The sequence below is a fragment of the Lates calcarifer genome, linkage group LG7_2, assembly GCF_001640805.2.
Source record: "Lates calcarifer isolate ASB-BC8 linkage group LG7_2, TLL_Latcal_v3, whole genome shotgun sequence".
NCBI lineage: Eukaryota > Metazoa > Chordata > Actinopteri > Centropomidae > Lates > Lates calcarifer.
In genome coordinates, this window is record NC_066854.1 from 2439288 (window position 1) to 2458900 (window position 19613).

General features: G+C 42.2%; 1 protein-coding gene across 3 annotated transcripts in view; it reads left to right on the forward strand.

Moving 5' to 3' along the window:
* The first annotated feature begins 224 nt into the window (after nt 1–224).
* The window catches only part of LOC108873065 (kinesin heavy chain), a 39136-nt gene continuing 19747 nt past the window's right edge, over nt 225–19613 (forward strand). The window contains exons 1-26 of one of the 3 annotated variants that reach the window (XM_018661145.2): nt 234–1537; nt 3465–3552; nt 3932–4005; nt 4647–4751; nt 4924–4972; nt 5062–5117; nt 5437–5524; nt 5665–5789; nt 5909–6013; nt 6117–6265; nt 7685–7833; nt 9324–9505; nt 9703–9771; nt 9855–10061; nt 10597–10749; nt 10836–11033; nt 11231–11348; nt 11701–11777; nt 11902–12011; nt 12229–12330; nt 12441–12501; nt 14182–14253; nt 14351–14455; nt 14743–14959; nt 15090–15201; nt 15519–17575. In XM_018661145.2, coding sequence (XP_018516661.1) covers nt 1412–1537; nt 3465–3552; nt 3932–4005; nt 4647–4751; nt 4924–4972; nt 5062–5117; nt 5437–5524; nt 5665–5789; nt 5909–6013; nt 6117–6265; nt 7685–7833; nt 9324–9505; nt 9703–9771; nt 9855–10061; nt 10597–10749; nt 10836–11033; nt 11231–11348; nt 11701–11777; nt 11902–12011; nt 12229–12330; nt 12441–12501; nt 14182–14253; nt 14351–14455; nt 14743–14959; nt 15090–15178 — 2874 coding nt within the window. In that variant the 5' untranslated portion in view covers nt 234–1411 and the 3' untranslated portion in view covers nt 15179–15201; nt 15519–17575. Of the gene's footprint in view, nt 1538–3464; nt 3553–3931; nt 4006–4646; nt 4752–4923; nt 4973–5061; nt 5118–5436; nt 5525–5664; nt 5790–5908; nt 6014–6116; nt 6266–7684; nt 7834–9323; nt 9506–9702; nt 9772–9854; nt 10062–10596; nt 10750–10835; nt 11034–11230; nt 11349–11700; nt 11778–11901; nt 12012–12228; nt 12331–12440; nt 12502–14181; nt 14254–14350; nt 14456–14742; nt 14960–15089; nt 15202–15518; nt 17576–19613 lie in introns of those variants that run through there. The other 2 variants (XR_007809098.1, XR_007809099.1) reach the window with 2 other exon arrangements.

Below are 19613 nucleotides of genomic sequence, written 5' to 3' on the forward strand. Positions count from 1 at the left end.
TGTCCCCTGTTTCTAGTTTCCTGATGCACAGTTCCCAGATTATTATTAAGTACAGAAAGATGGTTTATAGAGTTAAAAAAATGTGATTCATCACGACTCAACTGAGGTGCAGAGTGGAGCCTTTAGGACCAGTATTTCTTATCCAACACTGCCCCCTAGTGGGTAAACAGATGAGCACACTTTTAATATGATCCATTTCTGAATGTTTGAAATGTGAAATAAAAACACACCACTGCTTATATTACTTACAGAATATTAAGCACATTTTTATCAACCAAGTCTTTTTGCAGTTTCTTCAAACTTGAAGTGCTATTATGACCCCAGTCTGTGGAAGAAGTACATGTTTTTATGTATAAATAATATTAATTCCTCTGAAAAGTAACGAGTGACTAAAGTTCTGAAATAAATGTAGTGGCATAAACAGTATAACATTTGCCTCTGAGATGTGAAGTTGTGTTTAAGAACATTACTTGAGTAAATGTACTGAGTCACTCCACCACTGATTACTGGGATATAATTAGTCATGTGGAAGCATCAGGTTAATGTTGCAGCTGGAGACAATGATACATGTTTCTACGTTTTATGCTAATGATCTGAATCAGTGAAAGAGCCAGCTGTAGAGTAAAAACTGCGGTATTTACTGCTGCTATATTGTGGATACATGTTGTTGTAGTTACTTTCTACCTGTTGTCGTAAACTAAAAACATGCACTGTATGAGTTCATACGAAATTAGTGCAAGGTTTGTGTGTGCGCGTGCATACGAGCAGTTCAGTCATGGTGGTGGTGCTGATGCAGGGCACGGGGGCGCGCCGCGGCACCGTGCCTGGAGCGCGCCTTTATTGCAAGTCAGGGCGATGCGGCTGTCTCTGCGCATCCTCTCCGGGCTCTCCCTCTGCAAACCGGGCTGCACCTTCCGACCGTGCCCCCGCCGTTAACAAACACAAACACACATCAGTCCGCGGTGTCTGCACGGCCGTCGGTGTCACCGCTGCACAGGGAGGCCCGTGCTCTGATGCCTGAGCTCCTCGTCGGGACGCAGCGCTGCGGTTGATCCGGTTTGGCCATGGCGCAGCCGAGGAAACCTGGAGATACTCGGCTCGGGTGAAGGACGCGTTGCGCATCAGAGGTTTCTAAACTTTACCTGCGGCGAGGAAACCAGTAAGCCCGACGTCTCACCCCCGGGAAACGGTTTGTTTGCCAGTTTGTTTGTCCCTGTTGTGGCAAATTCCGAACTCTCAGCTGGCCCGGGACGCAGGGATTGTCATCAAGGCCCCGCCGGAGGTCCCTGAACCTCAGTTTTAGGCACCACCCCACCTGAAACAGACAGATCCTCGCTTGTTTCGTAGCCTGTTTGTTTTTGTTCCATTATTTTGAGGGGCGGTGTGAACAGAGCCGGCAGCAGCAGCAGACATGGTGGACGCAGCGGAGTGCGGGGTCAGAGTGATGTGCCGCTTCAGGCCCCTGAACGAGGCCGAAATCACCCGAGGAGACAAATACATCCCCAAATTCAAAGAGGACGACACCGTGGTCATAACGGCAAGTCTGCCTACTCTCTGTTGTTGTCGTGTTGATGGTTATGTCTGTGTGTGGAGCTGAAAACGCTGCAGTGATTCAGAGGAAGAAAGTCTGCTGGAGCTCTGCAGGCTGGAGATGCCAAGTGCGCAGTAAGCCTGTGATGCTGTAGATTTCAGAGGAGTATCACAGAGACAGTGCATGATGGTACATAAGACAGGAAGATAAAAGCTGCAGGAATATGTAGCGACCCTCTCTGAGCTCCAGAGTGGGATAAAGACTGATGCTACAATATGTTTTACAAATGTATGTTTTCAAAATAGAGCACATACCACTACAACATTATAAATGCTACTGCTAATAACTGAGTATTTCTCTTATATATTCATACAGTAAGAGTCTCTCATCAGATGGGTTTTAGACTCACTGCAGCAGTGGACTCATACTCTGACTCACTGTCAGCACAACTGGGAATATTTTGGTTTGTTTTCAGCAGACTCTGCTCCTCTGCTGCAGCATTTACAGCCCACATTTCAAATAGTTCAATAATAGAAAACGGTGAGAACTGCCCAGAGACAAACAGAGACCTCAGTGAAACTGGTGTTGTGATGTGTTTACATATCATCTGCTGTAAAGTTAATAGTAAGGTAATGTTATAGTGGCTCCATAAGAGATAAACAGATCATGAAGGATAGACAATAAGGATAGATCTTAGAGCCAATCAGGACTAAGCTCAGCTGTGATGCATTTCTTTGTAAAGGAGGAGTAGTAATGTTAGATGATCAATCAAACAATCATCAAACTCTAACGCAAATAAATGTATAGACACAGAGAAAACCATGAGCTTTCACTGCGTCATGGCTCCAGTTTAAACCCTTTATATTAAAACTGATCCATTTCTCGATCACAAACACTTTATGAGTGTAATGATCTAGATGGGGTCAAAGGTTACGCTCACACTGACTCGCCGTTATAAATGTGCTGATTCAGGAGGTTACATCACACAGTGCTCATCCACAGTGTGAAACCAAACACATACATAATATATAAGGTGCTAATGTGTGTGCACTGATAAGCCTGAGACTTGTGTTTGTTTTCTACTCCTTGTAATTTTCCAGGTGGGTGGAGCTAACACAGGCAGAAAGTCTAGATTAGATGATTTCCAGTGATTTCTTTTCAGCAGCCTCTGCACACTCCTGTCGTGCCAGGACGAACTGCATGTCACCGCCTCGAGCCATCAATCAAACCACAGAAACACATTACTGAGGAGGCTCGACTGAGGCCATGCACTCTGATAATGTGGGTGTCAGTGGTTTCTCTGCCTCATTTTGGGGTTCAGAGACAGTGAGAGTGCTGCTGTTGCTGCTTCCAAGTGCTGAGAGCTGCTTTTCACAGCAATGAGGCTTTTACCCCCGAGAGAAGGCGTCAGGAGCTGGACAAGGGCAGGAGGAGTGATGGATGGTCAGACTGGAAGATCCTGGAAGCTACTGGAGCTTTTACAGCCCAGGATTCCCAATTTCAAACAGCCATGATAGAAACAAGTTGATCCAGTTTATGACTGACTCTGTGAAAATGCTCCCTCTTTAGAATAACTGCATCTTTTTCCAAGTAAGATGATAATATTAAATCAAGTAGGTGACCAGCTGATAAATATATCAAATGTACAACATGAAATCTGTGTACAGACATTTACTCAAATACAATTCTGAGGTACTTTCACATTAAGTTATACTTTTTGCTGCCCTACCTTTATTTTGCAGCTATTACTCAGCAGTTAGTTGCAGATTCAGGGTTAGTGATGATTGTTTTCTGAGTCACAGCTTAATGACTTGCAAAAATGCAAATGAAGTGATGATCAAATAAGTGATGTGAGGATAAAGCTGCTGTTTGCTGTGAATCAATCTGCTGTCATGTTTCCATTGTTAATGTGTCCTGTGTTGGTCTGAAACAGGGTAAACCGTACGTGTTCGACCGCGTGCTGCCTCCAAACACGTCACAGGAGCAAGTGTACGACCAGTGTGCCAAACAGATAGTTAAAGGTACGGTACCAAGGGTTCAACCTGCTGCAGGGAAACAGATGAAACGTTGTTCTTATGTAACATTAATCTATTGTATTTCTGTACTCAGACTTAATCTGTCCTCCATCTTTCATCCTCACCTCTCTTTTCATTCTTATTTTACATAACGCAACTGTAGAAATGACTTTTCACTCAGCTCCATCATTAGTATGTTCAGTATTCTATAATCTCTCTTGTTTATGTTGTTTTCACTGTGTTTGCAGCTTTGTTATTATTTCTATTTATTATCTCATCATTCTCTTATCATTTCTATATTAACCTCCTTGTATGTCAGTGTTGAAAAGTACTTTATTTAATTAGTTTTTTTTAGAAATAGCAGCATGTTTTTGTGTCATTCCAGATGTGCTGGGCGGTTACAACGGGACCATCTTCGCCTACGGACAGACGTCCTCTGGGAAGACACACACCATGGAGGTGAGAGGCTCGTTCAGTCCAGTATAGCACCTTGAAAAATACATGTACATCCTGGAGTTACTGCAGAACCAGAAATATCTCAAGCCAGATGTAAATATTACAGATGCAGAGGCAGTGACCTTTATGTTTGAGCTTCCATCTCCAGTCAGAAGATTAGAGCGCAGCAGGCATTGTGTAACAGACTTATTCCAAACACTAAATCCACTCAAGGTCTTACTGAGATTCGAGGAATCAAAACACACGATCACCATAGATTGTCTTATACGAGGAAGGTTCGATTCCTGCACAGCCACCAAACCTTTCAGCAAGGCACTGATGTCCAGATTCACTGTGTTTGAGTGGTTTAAAAAAAAGAGGAATTCTTGGCACAGAGTGACTCTCCAGCAGCGCTCAGAGGAGATCAGCATCCTGCATCGTTCATCATGAGTGTAAATTACTTCAGCGAGCAGACTAATCCACCAAGACAGCAGCACTAAAGCCTCTCTTTAATTCTCTGATGTGATCTGTCAAAGCTGCAATTCCACCTTTGAATCCTGATGTTCACCAAGTTCCTTTTAAGTGGCTTCAACAGAGTTCATAGCTTCATCATTACATCAAATGGAAAGTTATTCTGTATATTTAGTATCTGCTGCTGTGTTCAGGGCAAACTGCACGACCCCCAGCTGATGGGAATCATCCCTCGCATTGCCCACGACATCTTTGACCACATCTACTCCATGGACGAGAACCTGGAGTTTCACATCAAGGTAAGAAAGCACCTGAAACAATGATTAGTTATTTGCCTTTTAGAGTACATGCATGCAAAAGATCCAGATATCTGATGTTGCAAAAATAATTCTGTGGGCCTGGACTATGTTTGGAAATGTTTTAAATAGACATTAAAAGTGGAGTTAGATACTGATCTGATTCTCTGTGCAGGTCTCATATTTTGAAATCTACTTGGATAAAATCAGAGACCTGCTGGATGGTGAGTGTGCAGCATTAATGGAATATTTTTTATTAAAAGTCCATTATAAAATCAGCATGTGAACTGAGCGATCTTTGTTCTATTCAAAGTGTCGAAGACGAATCTGGCCGTGCATGAAGACAAAAACAGAGTGCCCTACGTCAAGGTTGGTAAACTGCTCAGCACTTTCATGCAGATTTAAGATTCAACATCCTGTCAGACTGTGATATCTGTAATATAACACACCATAATGAGATTACACAGTAATGGCACCACTGGGATCTAATTGTGTTTTTCATTCATCAAAACATATGATTCACTATAGACTGTGGTCAGCTGGAAACTATGAATAACTCAGCTCAAAGTCCACTTACTCACTTCTGACGAGCTTAAATATTTGATTTGGGAATATTATAACTTATAAAAACAAAGTCTACATTCAATTGGAGATCTGTTTTTTTTTTTTCATTCTCTCTCTCTCTCAGGGGTGTACTGAGCGTTTTGTGTCCAGTCCAGAGGAGGTGATGGATGTTATTGATGAGGGCAAAGCCAATCGACATGTGGCAGTGACTAGTACGTATCTCTGCACACATTATTTGATTGTCTTTCCATTTCCATTTCATGACATCCATCTTGTACTTTGGCTGACATTTGTTGTTTACAACCTGCAGTTGCTGTTGACCACCTGTACTAATGTTTTTATCATTTTTCAGACATGAATGAGCACAGCTCTCGCAGTCACAGCATCTTCCTCATCAACATCAAGCAGGAAAACATCGAGACGGAGAAGAAACTGTCGGGGAAGCTGTACCTGGTCGACCTGGCCGGCAGCGAGAAGGTCAGTCTGAGTGAGAGCAGAAAGATGGGGTTAATGTTTAGTTAAAGGTGCTTACTGTTGAGTTTTTTATGAATTGAAAAGGTTGATGTAAAAGCTCAATACGCTGGCTGTTTGAACAGGTCAGTAAGACAGGAGCAGAGGGGGCGGTGCTGGATGAGGCCAAGAACATCAACAAATCTCTGTCAGCGCTGGGAAACGTCATCTCAGCTCTGGCCGAGGGAACAGTAAGTTCATCATAACTCTAACCTCATCACATCCAAAGAAATGTGCTCTAAATGTTCATCAGCACCAGTATTGTCATAAGACAGATACACTTTTGTTTTTCAGAAAACCCACGTGCCGTACAGAGACAGTAAGATGACCCGGATCCTGCAGGACTCTCTGGGAGGAAACTGTCGCACCACCATCATCATCTGCTGCTCGCCGTCCATCTACAACGAAGCAGAGACCAAGTCCACGCTCATGTTTGGACAGAGGTACCTGGAACTTGTTCTTGTCTTTTGCCACCAAACACACAGCTCCTAAGTACTGAGCAGTGTCTCCTCAGTGTTTTTGTGGTGTGTGTGTGTGTTGATGGACAGGCAGGGTGATGTGAAGCTTCCCTCTCTGAACGATGAAGAGAAAACTAAATGAAACAAAAACTTGTTCTGTTGGTAAATGAAGACTTTCCTCTCGTAGAAGTGAAAGATGAACTACATAAACCCACCTTTTCAGATCTAATTTCCAGAGAGATGATCTTGCATTCAAACCAGCGTAGCAGCTAAAAGAAATTAGAGTTTGAAACTGTTTAAAGTTGCAGGCTGTACATTTAACATTATTTCCTGACAGGTCACTGAGGACAAAGCAATAACAGAACAGTAACATGTTTTTACTGAAACAGAAGCAAATCAGCAGTGAGGTAAAGCTCTGTGTAGGTGTGTGTGTATGTGTGAAGGTGAATGGTGACTCATTAGGACTATGGCTGACGTCAGTGCTGAAAACTAGCAGCCAGATGGCCCTGAGTTTCCCACTGTGCATCTGGGTTTACTCATATTTATAGATGCCTGTGATGAAACCCACCACACTTTGTTTATGTTTCTGTCGCCTCCTTCTTCTCTATTTTCTCGTGTCTGTTTGCTTCACACACAAGAGCATCCACCACTGCAATCTAACCATTCACCAAAAATATCATGAGGTAAACTCTTTGGTCTGGACCCAAGATAAAGTCACATATAATCTTGTGTGACAGGTCTGCAGCAGCAAAAAGCTGTAAAACTGAGTCTCAAACGATGATGTCCAAGTTCAAACTGCTTATGTAATAAACTGTAAAGTAGCAGGAGATGACTGATGAGCGAGTGTGGTGCAGCCATCTGCCCTCTGCTGAGGAAATGAAGGGGTTTTAATCTGAAATGAGATTTCCATCATTAGAGGAAAGATCTGGAGCAGAAAACAACACGACAGACCCAGACACTTGACGTCCATTCAGACTGGTCTGTCCACTGCAGCAGCCCAGTGAACATGTTTGAATGATATGGTGACTTAACAGTAAGGGTTAATGAGAAGTAGGCAGGTTGCATTTTGTTGACTTCTCAGTTTAACACAACTGCTTTAACCATCAAGTCATGGTTAAAAACAAGATATTTGACATGACTTGGACTGTAGTGAGACTTGAATCAAGAATATGGAGGCTTCAGACCAAATGGCCTCCTCAAACTTTGAATATAGTTTATTTTTAGATGGCATGAAAGCTTGTCCCAGTCTAACAAGTATCACAAAGCAGTCGAGTGACGGAGACGTCAGGTACGGAGAGGAGGTCTAATCAGGTGCAATAAATGAAAACAGCTGGACTGTGGCTTTAAAATAATCTGTTATCATCCAAACGAGCTTCACTCCGCTCTCTGTCTATGTCTGTTCAGAGCCAAGACCATCAAGAACACAGTGTCTGTGAACCTGGAGCTGACGGCCGAGGAGTGGAAGAAGAAATTTGAGAAGGAGAAAGAGAAGAACAAGAGCCTGAAAAACATCATCCAGAAGCTGGAGGCTGAACTCAACCGCTGGAGGAACGGTGAGAGGAAAAGATACAAGGAAAAACCAGAATGAATTGTCTTAGAGAGGTGTCGGGCCATTGTGAACCTCCAGAACCCCCTTTCATAAATTCATCAAGTTTCTGGAACTTAGTAAAATAGCATGTAATCCATGGGTTTATTTTAAAAACCTGGATGGTTCTTTATATGAAACAAACATGGCCTGAGGTGTGAGAATGGGACTTTCCTGCAGACATTGCACTGAGAGTCATATGTAATTGTAGCTTAGCATCATGTTTGATCACAGAACACTGTTTATACATGTTTAGATTATATGTAAACAGATTATCAGGGGCATCATACTGCACCACACTTGCTCCCTCTCTTCTGAGACTGCAGTGTCTCCCTCACAGCATCCTTGCCCTTTTTTCCATCTCTGTTGCATGGTAACCACTGAAACCCCGCCCCTCTCTCTCTCTTTCCCTTTTCCTCTTTGCATTAGTGTCTCTCTCCCTCCCTTGAGTCCTCTCTATCTCTCTCTGGCCATTGTTTTTTATTTTTTTAATTCCCCTGTGGATGCTGATAACACTTCCCCTCCTTAGCAACAAATCAGCTCAGCAGCAGCCTCTAAAGCCAACGCTCTTTACACGTAAATGTAGTGAATGCACAAACAGAGAGGTCCACACACACACACACACACACACACTAGAACAGACACACATTATGCTGATGCAGTGTTTCTGACGTGAGTCAGCCTCTGGCTCCATGCCGAGCCGTTTAGACACAGCAGCACTTCACCTCCTCAGTCTCTCCTCCTCCTCATCTTTTCATCTGCTGTTGGCTTTCATCAGTATTGAAGCGAACCTCAATTAAAAAGTCAATAATTATTGAAACACTAATTCTTTATCTGCTGAAGTCTGCTGCTAACAGGCTGTGCACACACATTTGGTTTTACAACACAGACAATATGAGGATATGATTTCACTGTAAATGCTCATCTGCACTATAAGTGATACAGGATATTGCATGATACATCATTTATTTTGACATGATCTGATGGAGTGTCTACTGCACATAGTTGTGTAAGATTAGAGTTTCAGAAACATTTGGATACAGACCCTGGCCTCCTAATCTGATGTTAGGAGGATGTGTGTGGGGCTGGTTTTCACAGATAGTCCAGCTCAGCCTGATGAAAGCAGCTGAGACTGAGAATTTTATAAAATGGCCACTGTACAGAGGATATAACCTTTATGTTTTGGCAACAACCTGGCCCTCCCTCTGGTGCCACCCTGTGGCCAAATGTTATATTTTTCTCACATTTTTTTTCTCCTTAAATTTTCATCCATCCAACAATTCTTGGATGTAATGAGCACTGCAGCCTCACAGTGGGGCTTTTAGTTTTGTTGTAATTTCCCACAAAATATGGACAACAGACACAACACAACAAAACATCTTTGTTTGTTCCATTTTGAGATTAGGATTATCTTGTCAGATCAGCATATATTTATTGAACGATGAGTGTGTGTTACAGGGGAGAACGTTCCTGAGGAGGAGCAGCTGAGCTCTAAAGACCAGAAGAGCGTTGAGCCATACGACAACACTCCCATCATCGACAACCTGCTGCCAGCCGGAGGAGGCGTCTCCGTCTCCAGCAAGGAGCAGAGCAAGTACGAGGAGGACATCAGCAACCTGTACAAACAGCTGGACGACAAGGTGAGACTGACGAAGAGGCCGGGGTTCCTAATCCTAAAAAACAGCAGATGTATAGGAATGGAAATAAAAACTTCATGTGATTTCACTTCAAATAAGCTTGATAAGTCAGCCTGCAAGTCTGAAACAAATAGTGTGTTTCTGCATTGTTACTGACATGACTTTCAGACTCTAATAACTTACTTAATTTATTTCTACAGGATGATGAGATCAACCAACACAGCCAGCTGGCTGAGAAACTCAAGGAGCAGATGATGGATCAGGAGGAGGTTTGTTCTGTCTGTTTCATCAAACCAGAGAACCAAACCATACGTTTTTCCATGTGTTTACTGATGCTCTACTTCCTCCCCAGCTGTTGGCGTCAACGCGGCGCGATTACGAGAAGATCCAGGAGGAGCTGTGCCGGCTGCAGACGGAGAATGAGCTGGCCAAGGAGGAGGTGAAGGAGGTGCTGCAGGCCTTGGAGGAGCTGGCTGTCAACTACGACCAGAAGAGCCAAGAGGTGGAGGAGCGAGAGCAAACCAACCTGCAGCTGACCGAGGAGCTGCAACACAAAACGGTGGGTCAGCTGGTTTTAATTGTTTATATCCTGAATCAGAATGTTTTTAATCAGATCTTGAAAATTTTTCCAACTATTTCCCATTGTTAAATATGTGGCTGACAGAAGTTCTTTTAGTTTTGCTACAACACATGCTGTGAATGAAGAAATTAATATTATAAGGCATCAGGAACTTTGTAACTTTGTAATTTTACTTCTACCTTTTAAATATATTTTTATATTTTAACTGTTGGTAAAAGTTTGCTTTGTGAAGCACTTTGAGCTGTATATTGTTATGAAAGGTACTATAAAAGTTTATTATTATTTTGCAGAGTGCATTAATGAGTAAATCTGTGAATTTGAGTTAGGAAAATGCTTAGAGATAAAATATATAAATAAATAACTGCTAAGTGAGTTGCAGCAAATTTGTACTCATTGTTGCAGATACTGAAGCTGAACTAGATGTTTAGCAACTCATTTTTATTACTGTATTGGAATTTATCTTTAGAGTACTGGTGCAAAAACACACTGACAGTTTTATGTGTGTTGTGGACAGGCGTTGCTGTCGGCGGTGCAGAGGGAGCTGGGTCAGTTGCAGGAGCTGAACGGCCTGCAGAGGAAGAGAGCCGCCGAGGTCCTCAACCTGCTGCTGCGAGACCTCAGTGACATCGGCGCCATCATCGGCACCAGCGACGTCAAGGCCACTGTGGTGAGGGCAGACACACACATACACTGTCTGCACACACGCACATTATCTGCCACACTCACACCCTAACACCCCCCTCCACCTCTCAGTCCTCAGAGATGAAGGGGAACGGCTCGGCAGTGGAGGAGGAGTTCACTGTCGCTCGCCTCTACATCAGCAAGATGAAGTCTGAGGTCAAGTCATTGGTCAACCGCAGCAAGCAGCTGGAGAGCGCTCAGGCCGACGCCCACCGCAAGATCCAGGCCAATGAGAAGGAGCTGGCATCTTGTCAGCTGCTCATCTCCCAGGTAACCATCACCATGGCCACCATGGTTCATTGATCGTCACCCTGCAGTGAGCTGTAGGAGCAGCTCTGTCTTTTTTACTCTTAAAGTTTTAACATGATAAGACTTAAGCCTCAGTGTTCCCCTTAAATATCCCAAATTCCCCATAAGTTACTTATGAATACATCTTAACACACATCTTTTCTATTCGCTGTGCGCAGCACCAGGCCAAGATCAAGTCTCTGACGGACTACATGCAGAACATGGAGCAGAAGAAGAGGCAGCTGGAAGAGAGTCAGGATGCTCTGACTGAGGAGCTCGCCAAACTGCAGGCTCAGGGTCAGTACATGAAATGACAAACTGCCACAAAAACCCTTGAAAAACAAATTTCTTTTTTGTGTAAAGGCGTCATGGAGGAAGTGAGAATATCTAGACAGCCCATAACAGAAATATCCTATTCTATATTTGTTTTTACACAAAGCAGCTTACAATTGTCTAAATGTGTGTATTTTACCTTTTTACTTTATTAACTTTGATTGATAACATATATTTTAAACTAAGTTTGCTTAACTAGATTCATCTTAATTTCTATGACATACACACAGGGGGAAGACAATATAGGAAAGACAATATAATCACGAATGTAAGTCAATTAGATATTAGAAACTAATTTGTCTTTGTTGTTTCACAGAGAAAAGACACGAGATGTCCGGACTGGAGAAGGAGAAGGAGGACATCAGCAGACTGGATGGAGGCGATGCGATCAAGGTGACCTAAAAACACTGCCGTCTGTTCACAGCAGGAAACTGCAGCAAGCAAATTATGTCAGTTTGACACACATTTACAGTAAATGATTGTGTTTCTAATGTGTTCTTTCATCTCTGTTCTCTAGAAAACACTGGAGGAGCAGCTGGAGAACCACAGGGAGGCTCATCAGAAACAGCTCAGCCGCCTCCGAGACGAGATCGAAGACAAGCAGAGGATGCTGGATGAGCTGACAGAGTGAGGAAACAATCGCATGAAACAGCTGCTTAATATGCATAACTATTAATGACAAATTCAAACTCAAATACACTTTGTTTCAGATTTGGATTGAGCAACAGAACACAAAAACAGCCTTTTCAACAAAAGACATTTTATTATTTTGCACTTGTCTCATGCACCATGAGGTGAAGTTACACAGCTTTTTATTAATTGCCACTTCTGTCTCACTTCACAGTCTAAACCAGGGTCTGTTACTGGAGCAGGAGAGACTCATGTCGGACTATGACAAACTGAAGGCTGAAGAGCAGGAGAAGGATGCAAAGCTTCAGAAACTCATGTAAGTTCCAGTTAACACTTGCGTCTATCTGCACTGTTTTTGATTGATGCAGCAAAGCTTGAGCAGCTTAAGGTGTTCTGTAACTGTTACCACGTCTGTCTCCTGTCTAGGCTGCTGAATGAACAGCAGGAACAGGCAAGAGAGGACTTGAAGGGGCTGGAGGAGACTGTGGTGAGTCTTGCTGTCTGAAAGTTATCCAGTTTTGAGGTCTGACTTTGAGGTTTCAGACTTTTGTATGCTGTTTCTTTAAAGCTCAAACAAACATGTCCAAATGGGGTCACATGGTCATGACTACATGGGGAGAAATTAATAAACCTAAGTTGTTGTAATAGCTACCTTGGTCCACTGTGAGGTGCCCATGAGTCTTATTACATTCAACAAATAATTTGTCTTTGTTTAAAACACCAGCTCTATTGTTTCATTGTGAGATGAAACAGCACTGCTTACACGTTATGAGGATGTAGGTTTGATTTTTATAAGATTCAGTTACGAGTTCAGTCCTGGGCTGTGGGCTGAAGACTGAAAAGCTTTCTGAGAGACATTCCCAAAGCAAAGGGTATTTGGTGGTGTAATGGTTAAGTTTGTGACTGTAATGTCATGTCAGTATGGGAGTGCCTGGTTCACATCCACCCTGTTGCCAATAATTTAAGTATTGGAGTCTATTTTGAAGCCCAGCACTCAAAGCAAACACTCAAAGGCTCAATGAAATACACTTCAGATGTCTAACTAGATAGTGTGGATGGTTAAGAAGCTGGCTGGTACTTGTGTGGTTGTGAGTTCAAATCCTATGAGAATTTTTGACATCTAGCACCCAAAGTGAAGACTCGAAGGTTCTAAGAGCTGTGTTTTCTGAGTGTCTAGTCCAGTGGCGCACAGTGTTAGAGTGCTACCCTGATGTTTCAAGGTTGTGGGTTCAAAACTTGGTGAATTTTGAAAGCCAACACAAGGAGGAAAGACTTAAGAACTCGAAAGAACAAACCTCAACTGTCTGAGCTGATAGCTTAGGGAGTAAGACAACTGCTCTGAAGTTTAGAGGTTTGGGGTTCAATCCTCAGAGACTGCTGAGTTTTGATGCCCAGCACTCAAAGTAAACACTGAAAGGCTCAAAGAAATGTGTTTCAGCTGTCTGACAACATGGTGCACACTGCTAGAACACTGACTGGTGATCATGAGGTTGTGAGTTCAGTTCTTGGTTGAGGCAAAGAGTTTTTTGCTCGCTCACTTTATTGTGAGATAAAAGAGCCCGGGTGCAGGATGGTGTGTGTCTCACCCTCTGTGGTTTTGGGGTAGTACTTCCTGAAGGCCTTGTCTTTAGGGGATGTTGGGGTAGAGGAAGCGCAGTGGGTTTTCCGGGATGTTCTCGGCGGCCGTCACCTTGTAGGTGCGGATGATGTTGGGCAGGGAGATGGCGCCCAGCTCCTTCTTGGTGTACGGCTCCACAGAGTGGAACACGGGCTTGTCTGGGTGGAGGAGCAAACAGTTTGTGTTATGTGCTGCTCATATTTGACTTATATCCACAGATGTTTAGATGTGTATAGAAACCGTACTGTGGACGTCGTGTTGGATCCAGGTGAAGGTGATGGCTCCCTCTCTGCTGCTCTCACTGAACCTGAGCAGGAAGCACAGCCTTCTCCCTCTCCTCTCCTACTGATGAAGCCCATGATGGAGCTGCGACACAGGGCAGAGGTTTATGGTCAAATCTCACACTCACCACTGTGTCTGCTGCAGGAGAACCAGAGTGGCACTCACCCGTTGTTCCAGATGGAGAGGAGGTGTCGTTTAATCCTTCAATCCTCAGCCTGTCTTCCACACTTACTAACCATCATTATCACTTTCTTCTTGTTCTTTCAGGCCAAAGAGCTGCAGACTCTTCACAACCTCCGCAAACTCTTCGTTCTGGACCTCACCACACGGGTTAAGAAGGTACATCACCTTCCTCTGCTTGCTTGGTTCTGTTAAGCATCATCTCTCTGAAAATGCCAGTTTAACACTGAACCTGTGCTCTGACTATTGTTGTTAGAGTGCAGAGATGGACTGTGAGGAAGGGCTTGGCAACATCGCCCAGAAACAGAAGATCTCATTCCTGGAGAATAACTTGGAGCAGCTCACAAAAGTCCACAAGCAGGTAAAGTACCTAACATATACTATATACAGCATATGTAACATTAATACAAAATAAGCTGACGTTCTGTGAAGGAGACTAGTATTTTTCTTTTTTCTCAGCCAGTGATGGAAGAAGTCAAAATAGCAATACAGTAAAATAAAAATACACCTACTTCAATGAAAGCATTCTCTGCATAATTTACTATAAGCATCAAAAGTTTCAATGGAAATACTCAGGTAGGTACCTCAAAATTGTACAAAAAGTACAGTGCTTGAGTAAGTATAATTACTTTCCATCACTGCCCTCAGCTGGTTCGAGACAACGCAGACCTTCGCTGCGAGCTGCCCAAGCTGGAGAAGCGTCTTCGTGCCACAGCCGAGCGAGTCAAAGCCCTGGAGAATGCCCTGAAGGAGGCAAAGGAGAATGCCATGAGGGACCGCAAGCGCTACCAGCAGGAAGTTGACCGCATCAAGGAGGCTGTGCGAGCCAAGAACATGGCCAGGAGGGGATACTCTGCTCAGATTGGTGAGATTTTCTTTTCACATACTTTATTTACTGAAGTACGTTTTGTATATAATGACTCAACAACTGAAAAAAGAGATTTAAGAGATGAATCATCGAATTTGAATAAGCATTTGCTTTTTGTGTCTCTCAGCAAAACCAATCCGTCCAGGCCACCATCCACTGTCATCCCCTATCAGCAGCTGCATCAGAGCTGGAAGCATCTACACCCACAACAACTAAAATCACAACAGCAAGTTAACCCTGTGCGTACAAGTTAGGATTTATGGTATAGATATAAAAATATGTAAGAGCAGCGTTTTCCTGCATCTTTCTAATGTTAACTGCTTATTTTCATTTTAATATCAGGATTACAATGAAGTTTGTACACATGTCCATGTGTATATAAATATATAAAAGATCTTACCTGTGAGTAGCACCAGGGGGCAGATATGACAAAGAACTTTTATATTTTACCGATGTATCCAATCATCAATGTCAGTATTTCAAATCTAAAAACAGAAATGGCAAGGAATTATTGACTGTAATCACCCTGTTGAAGCTGTTTTTGTTCTTCCTGCAGACAGACCATGAGCAACTCAAAGCATGCCAATCACCCCACCTGGAACCACAAGCCCCACCCCTCCTGTTGGAGCACCAGTAGGAGGCCATCACCACAGACTGTCATCGCTCGGAGGACCGAAACATACACAGTGCAAATACTGATATGAGATGTAAACACATTTCATTTGCTGAATGTAGATATCAGAGGCCTCACTTATAACATGTTGTGTTTAGGTCCTAAATTACACTCCGGACTTTACATCGTTTGAAGTGTAACATTCATAAATGAGGCCCTGAATTTCTGAAGGATTACGACATGAATTAGAAGTTTAGCAGGAGACTTGTTGCATCATTTTGTTTATGATCTATGAATGCGACGTATACATTTCTACAGCTTTCCGAAGCTTGAGGAGCCAGGCAGAACAGGTAGACCTGTAGATTTATAATTTAATCTTAAACCAGCATTAATACACTTAAAGGAATAGTTTGACATTTTGGGAAACACTCTTATTCGCTGTCTTGCCAAGAGTCTTGCCAAGAAGGGAGGGTGGGGTGGGTGGTTAACAGTCACAGCCACTGCAGCTAAAGCAGGACCTTTGAGGGTTTCTTGCCCTGATAAAGCTGAAGGTTACAGCAAGAGTTATAGTTGAGGTGGAAATGAAATTCAGTCACTTTATACATTTAAAAACACACTTGCAGCAAAAACATATCGACACACAGCTCATTAGACTGCTAGCAGGATTAGCTCACATGTTTCCCCCACCACTGAACATGCCCCTGATTGCATTTCTGTACTCACATCTTGTGCTATTTTCTGAGTTGTTGCTCTTTTTTGACATTTTCCCAGTTATGGTTACCTCTCTGATCTCCCTACAGGTGACAATCATCACAAACGAAGCTTTAGAAATTATCTGATGACTCCTGCTAAAATATTGTCAGAGGGATTTGGAAAGTGAAAAAGCCTAAAATGACATTGGGTTCTGGCCTCTAAAGTCAGAAATAGAAACTCCAGACATCTTATTTTTTCAGCCTGTATTGTACTGGAGCTCTGCAGGGACACTGACCAGCCAATCAGATGTTCCTCGGACTAAGAGAACAATACTACAGTCTAATTCATTTAAGGCCTTTTTTAAATTTCTCCCACATTATCTCAGGATGTAGAGTCTTGTAATGTTTTGCACTCAGTCTATAAAGTTCCTGATCATCAAGTCAGAATCACGATGGAGTCAGAATAGTGCATTTCTCTCAGTCCAACAAAAACACTAAAGTGGACAAATTTAGTCATTTTGTCTTGAAATTTGCCTCCCTCTGATTGGCTGAAATTTGCCTCCCTCTGATTGGCTGAAATTTGCCTCCTTCTGATTGGCTGAAAAGTCTGTTTTTCACTCTGCCACACCTTGTGCCTTTAGAAACATCTGGACCATCAGAATAACAGACTTCCACTAGTTTATCTTTGTTCAGCACCTTCAGAATTATGGAATTAACTTATATTTACATATAAATGACCCTCAAAGATTTAATATATAATAACTTCCACTTCCTCAAAGCAAAAGGTTGTAGTCAATGAGACCCCTTCACCCTGTAATCAGATATATTAGTCTGTGCTGCTTTCCTTTGCGCTGCCAGCTGAGCATGTTTTTGAATGTACATTGTTATCTCGGTGGAGAGCGGTGATATCCTGGGCAACTTTTTAGGCAACAGAGCTTCAGAGTAGTTGCTTTGGTTGCCCCAGATGTTGCCAAAGAACATCACAACTCTGAGCCAGATTATCAGCTTCCTTATCTGACTTTTAATTGTTTGATTGTGGTTGTTTTGACTGAGCAGTCGCACTGTACATGATGAATAAATGAATGTAACTGCATGGACTAGAGCTTGTGTTAAAGGCATGCTCAGGGAGGACAAACTGAGGCAATTTGTATACACGATGCATTTACCTCATCATGATGTACATTTTGAGTTTGCAAAATGTTTGTTTTTTTAGTTCCCTTCCTTTCTTTTGGCTGTGGCATCATATCTCTGAATATACCTACAACAGATGCAATTAAAGCTAATAAAGATATATCTATTTAACTTTCATTTTGTCTTTTTTTGTCAAAATAAGAAGGCATGACTTCCAGATATCGTCATGATATAATCTTTAATCCCTTTACATATATTTCACACAGCGGCAAAATATTCTTTAGAAGTATTTATCTGAGTAACATCCAGATATATCTGGATTTCTAATATTCTAACATATATAACTATTTGTTAGGATTACACATATTTTTGTATCTGCCCTGTTTGTTAAAGGCTGGAATGATACATCACATTCAAACATACTTATTATGATAGGTAGTAATAATGATCATGTTAAAGCAGATGTGCCATATTTCACACCAATGCACTGTGAGTATTTTGTTATTAGCTGCTTCTTTCTTTTGATCATTTGTGTCACAGTTTGTGAAAATATTGTAATCATTTGGTCACATAGAGATTGTGTACTGATTACAACAGGGGTAATTTATGCAGGGGCAATAGAAATCCAAAACATATCTATCTCAAATCTATAAACCACACACCATACTTGTACAAGGTTTTAATGTCTGTAAAGAAGTACGAAGAATCATCAGTGTATAGTTCCAGAATATTTCTGGAATATATAAATAAATGGATATTGTTTACAAGGGTTTTTAGCTTTATGTTCATTTCTGACTGTGGAGGAAACAGGCATGATAATCTGGGCTGCTTTAGTCATTTAGTCATTTCTTTACACAATGTGAGCTTTCTCTATCAGCGCCGTTAAGTCTTCACCAATGGATGCATTATTAGAGCTCTCATAATACCTCCACGGTCTTCACTCGGAGCGAACAACTTCCGCTAATTCAACCAATCAGAGGCGAGTAGGCGGAGCAGAATCAGTCGACCAATCAGCGTTTCGTATGCCGACGTTGGTCGACGTTGGCTGGCGTGTGACGTCATCGTCCTGGACCTGTGGAGGAGATCAGGTCGGTGGAGGAACAATGGCGGAAAGTCGAGAGAAAATACAGAGTAAAATCAACGTTTTACGCCATCGTCTTTACCTCGGGTTGTTGTCGCTGTGAGAAACTTTATTGCCGAAGAAGCGCGGATGTTACAACGAGCCAGTTACAACACAGTGAACGCCGAGCTCACCTGCAGCACAAGGTAAGGCTAACAAGCTAACTAATTAGCAGCGTGCGTTAGCATTAGCCATTCCTTCTAATCATATCTGTTTTCATCGCCAGTTTTTTTGTGTGTGTTTGTAACAGGGACGGATGAAAACACTGGTTACATCATACATCGTCGTACATACCAGAGTTTAGCGTCATTGGCGTTGTCTATTATCAGTTTGAATAATCATTATTTGTTGTCCTTGTAAACAGGCATTGTTGTCCTGAAAGACAATATAATTATTATTATTATATTTAAAGGATTACGATTGTCAGTGTTTTAGTGTTTGTCAGTGTCTTACACTGTTGACGTTTTGCTGGTGAAAAGTTTATTAGAATGAGTTTTTCAGCTCCCACCTCACACACCAAACAGGTGTGTGTCATAAACATTTCCTGAGTCTGAAAAGAGTGAGTTATTAAAGTCAGCAGCAGTTTGACTGTTTGAGTCTCAGCTCAGACCATAGTATTTAATGAATGTGAGCTAAATGAGTTGTGATTATTCTGCACATCTCTTCAGTGATTAGTTGATTAAAAATTAATGATATTGCAGTTAATATAATAAATTTCTTATTTGTTGGTTCTTCAGGAGGTGAGGACAATAAACAAGAGGCCAGAAGATCCACGACAGGTAATTTACCAACGTCGTCGTCGTATTCAGGGGGACGAGATTCGGCACAGAGACGAGACGGGACTCGGCTCCTGCCGCTGTCACGGAGAGGTATGTTTTTCTCAGCGTAGGAACCAATGAAACACACCAAGTATGCAACAAGACAAATATTGTGTTTTTGAAAAAAAAGACAAAAAATGTGCATCAAAAATGGAATGAAAAACGCTCCAAAAATATCATAGTATAGTAATTCATGAAAAACACTCAAAAAATGCCATAGTGTAGTAAGAATAGAATAGATTGCCCTTTATTGTCATTATGCTAAAAGTACAACAAG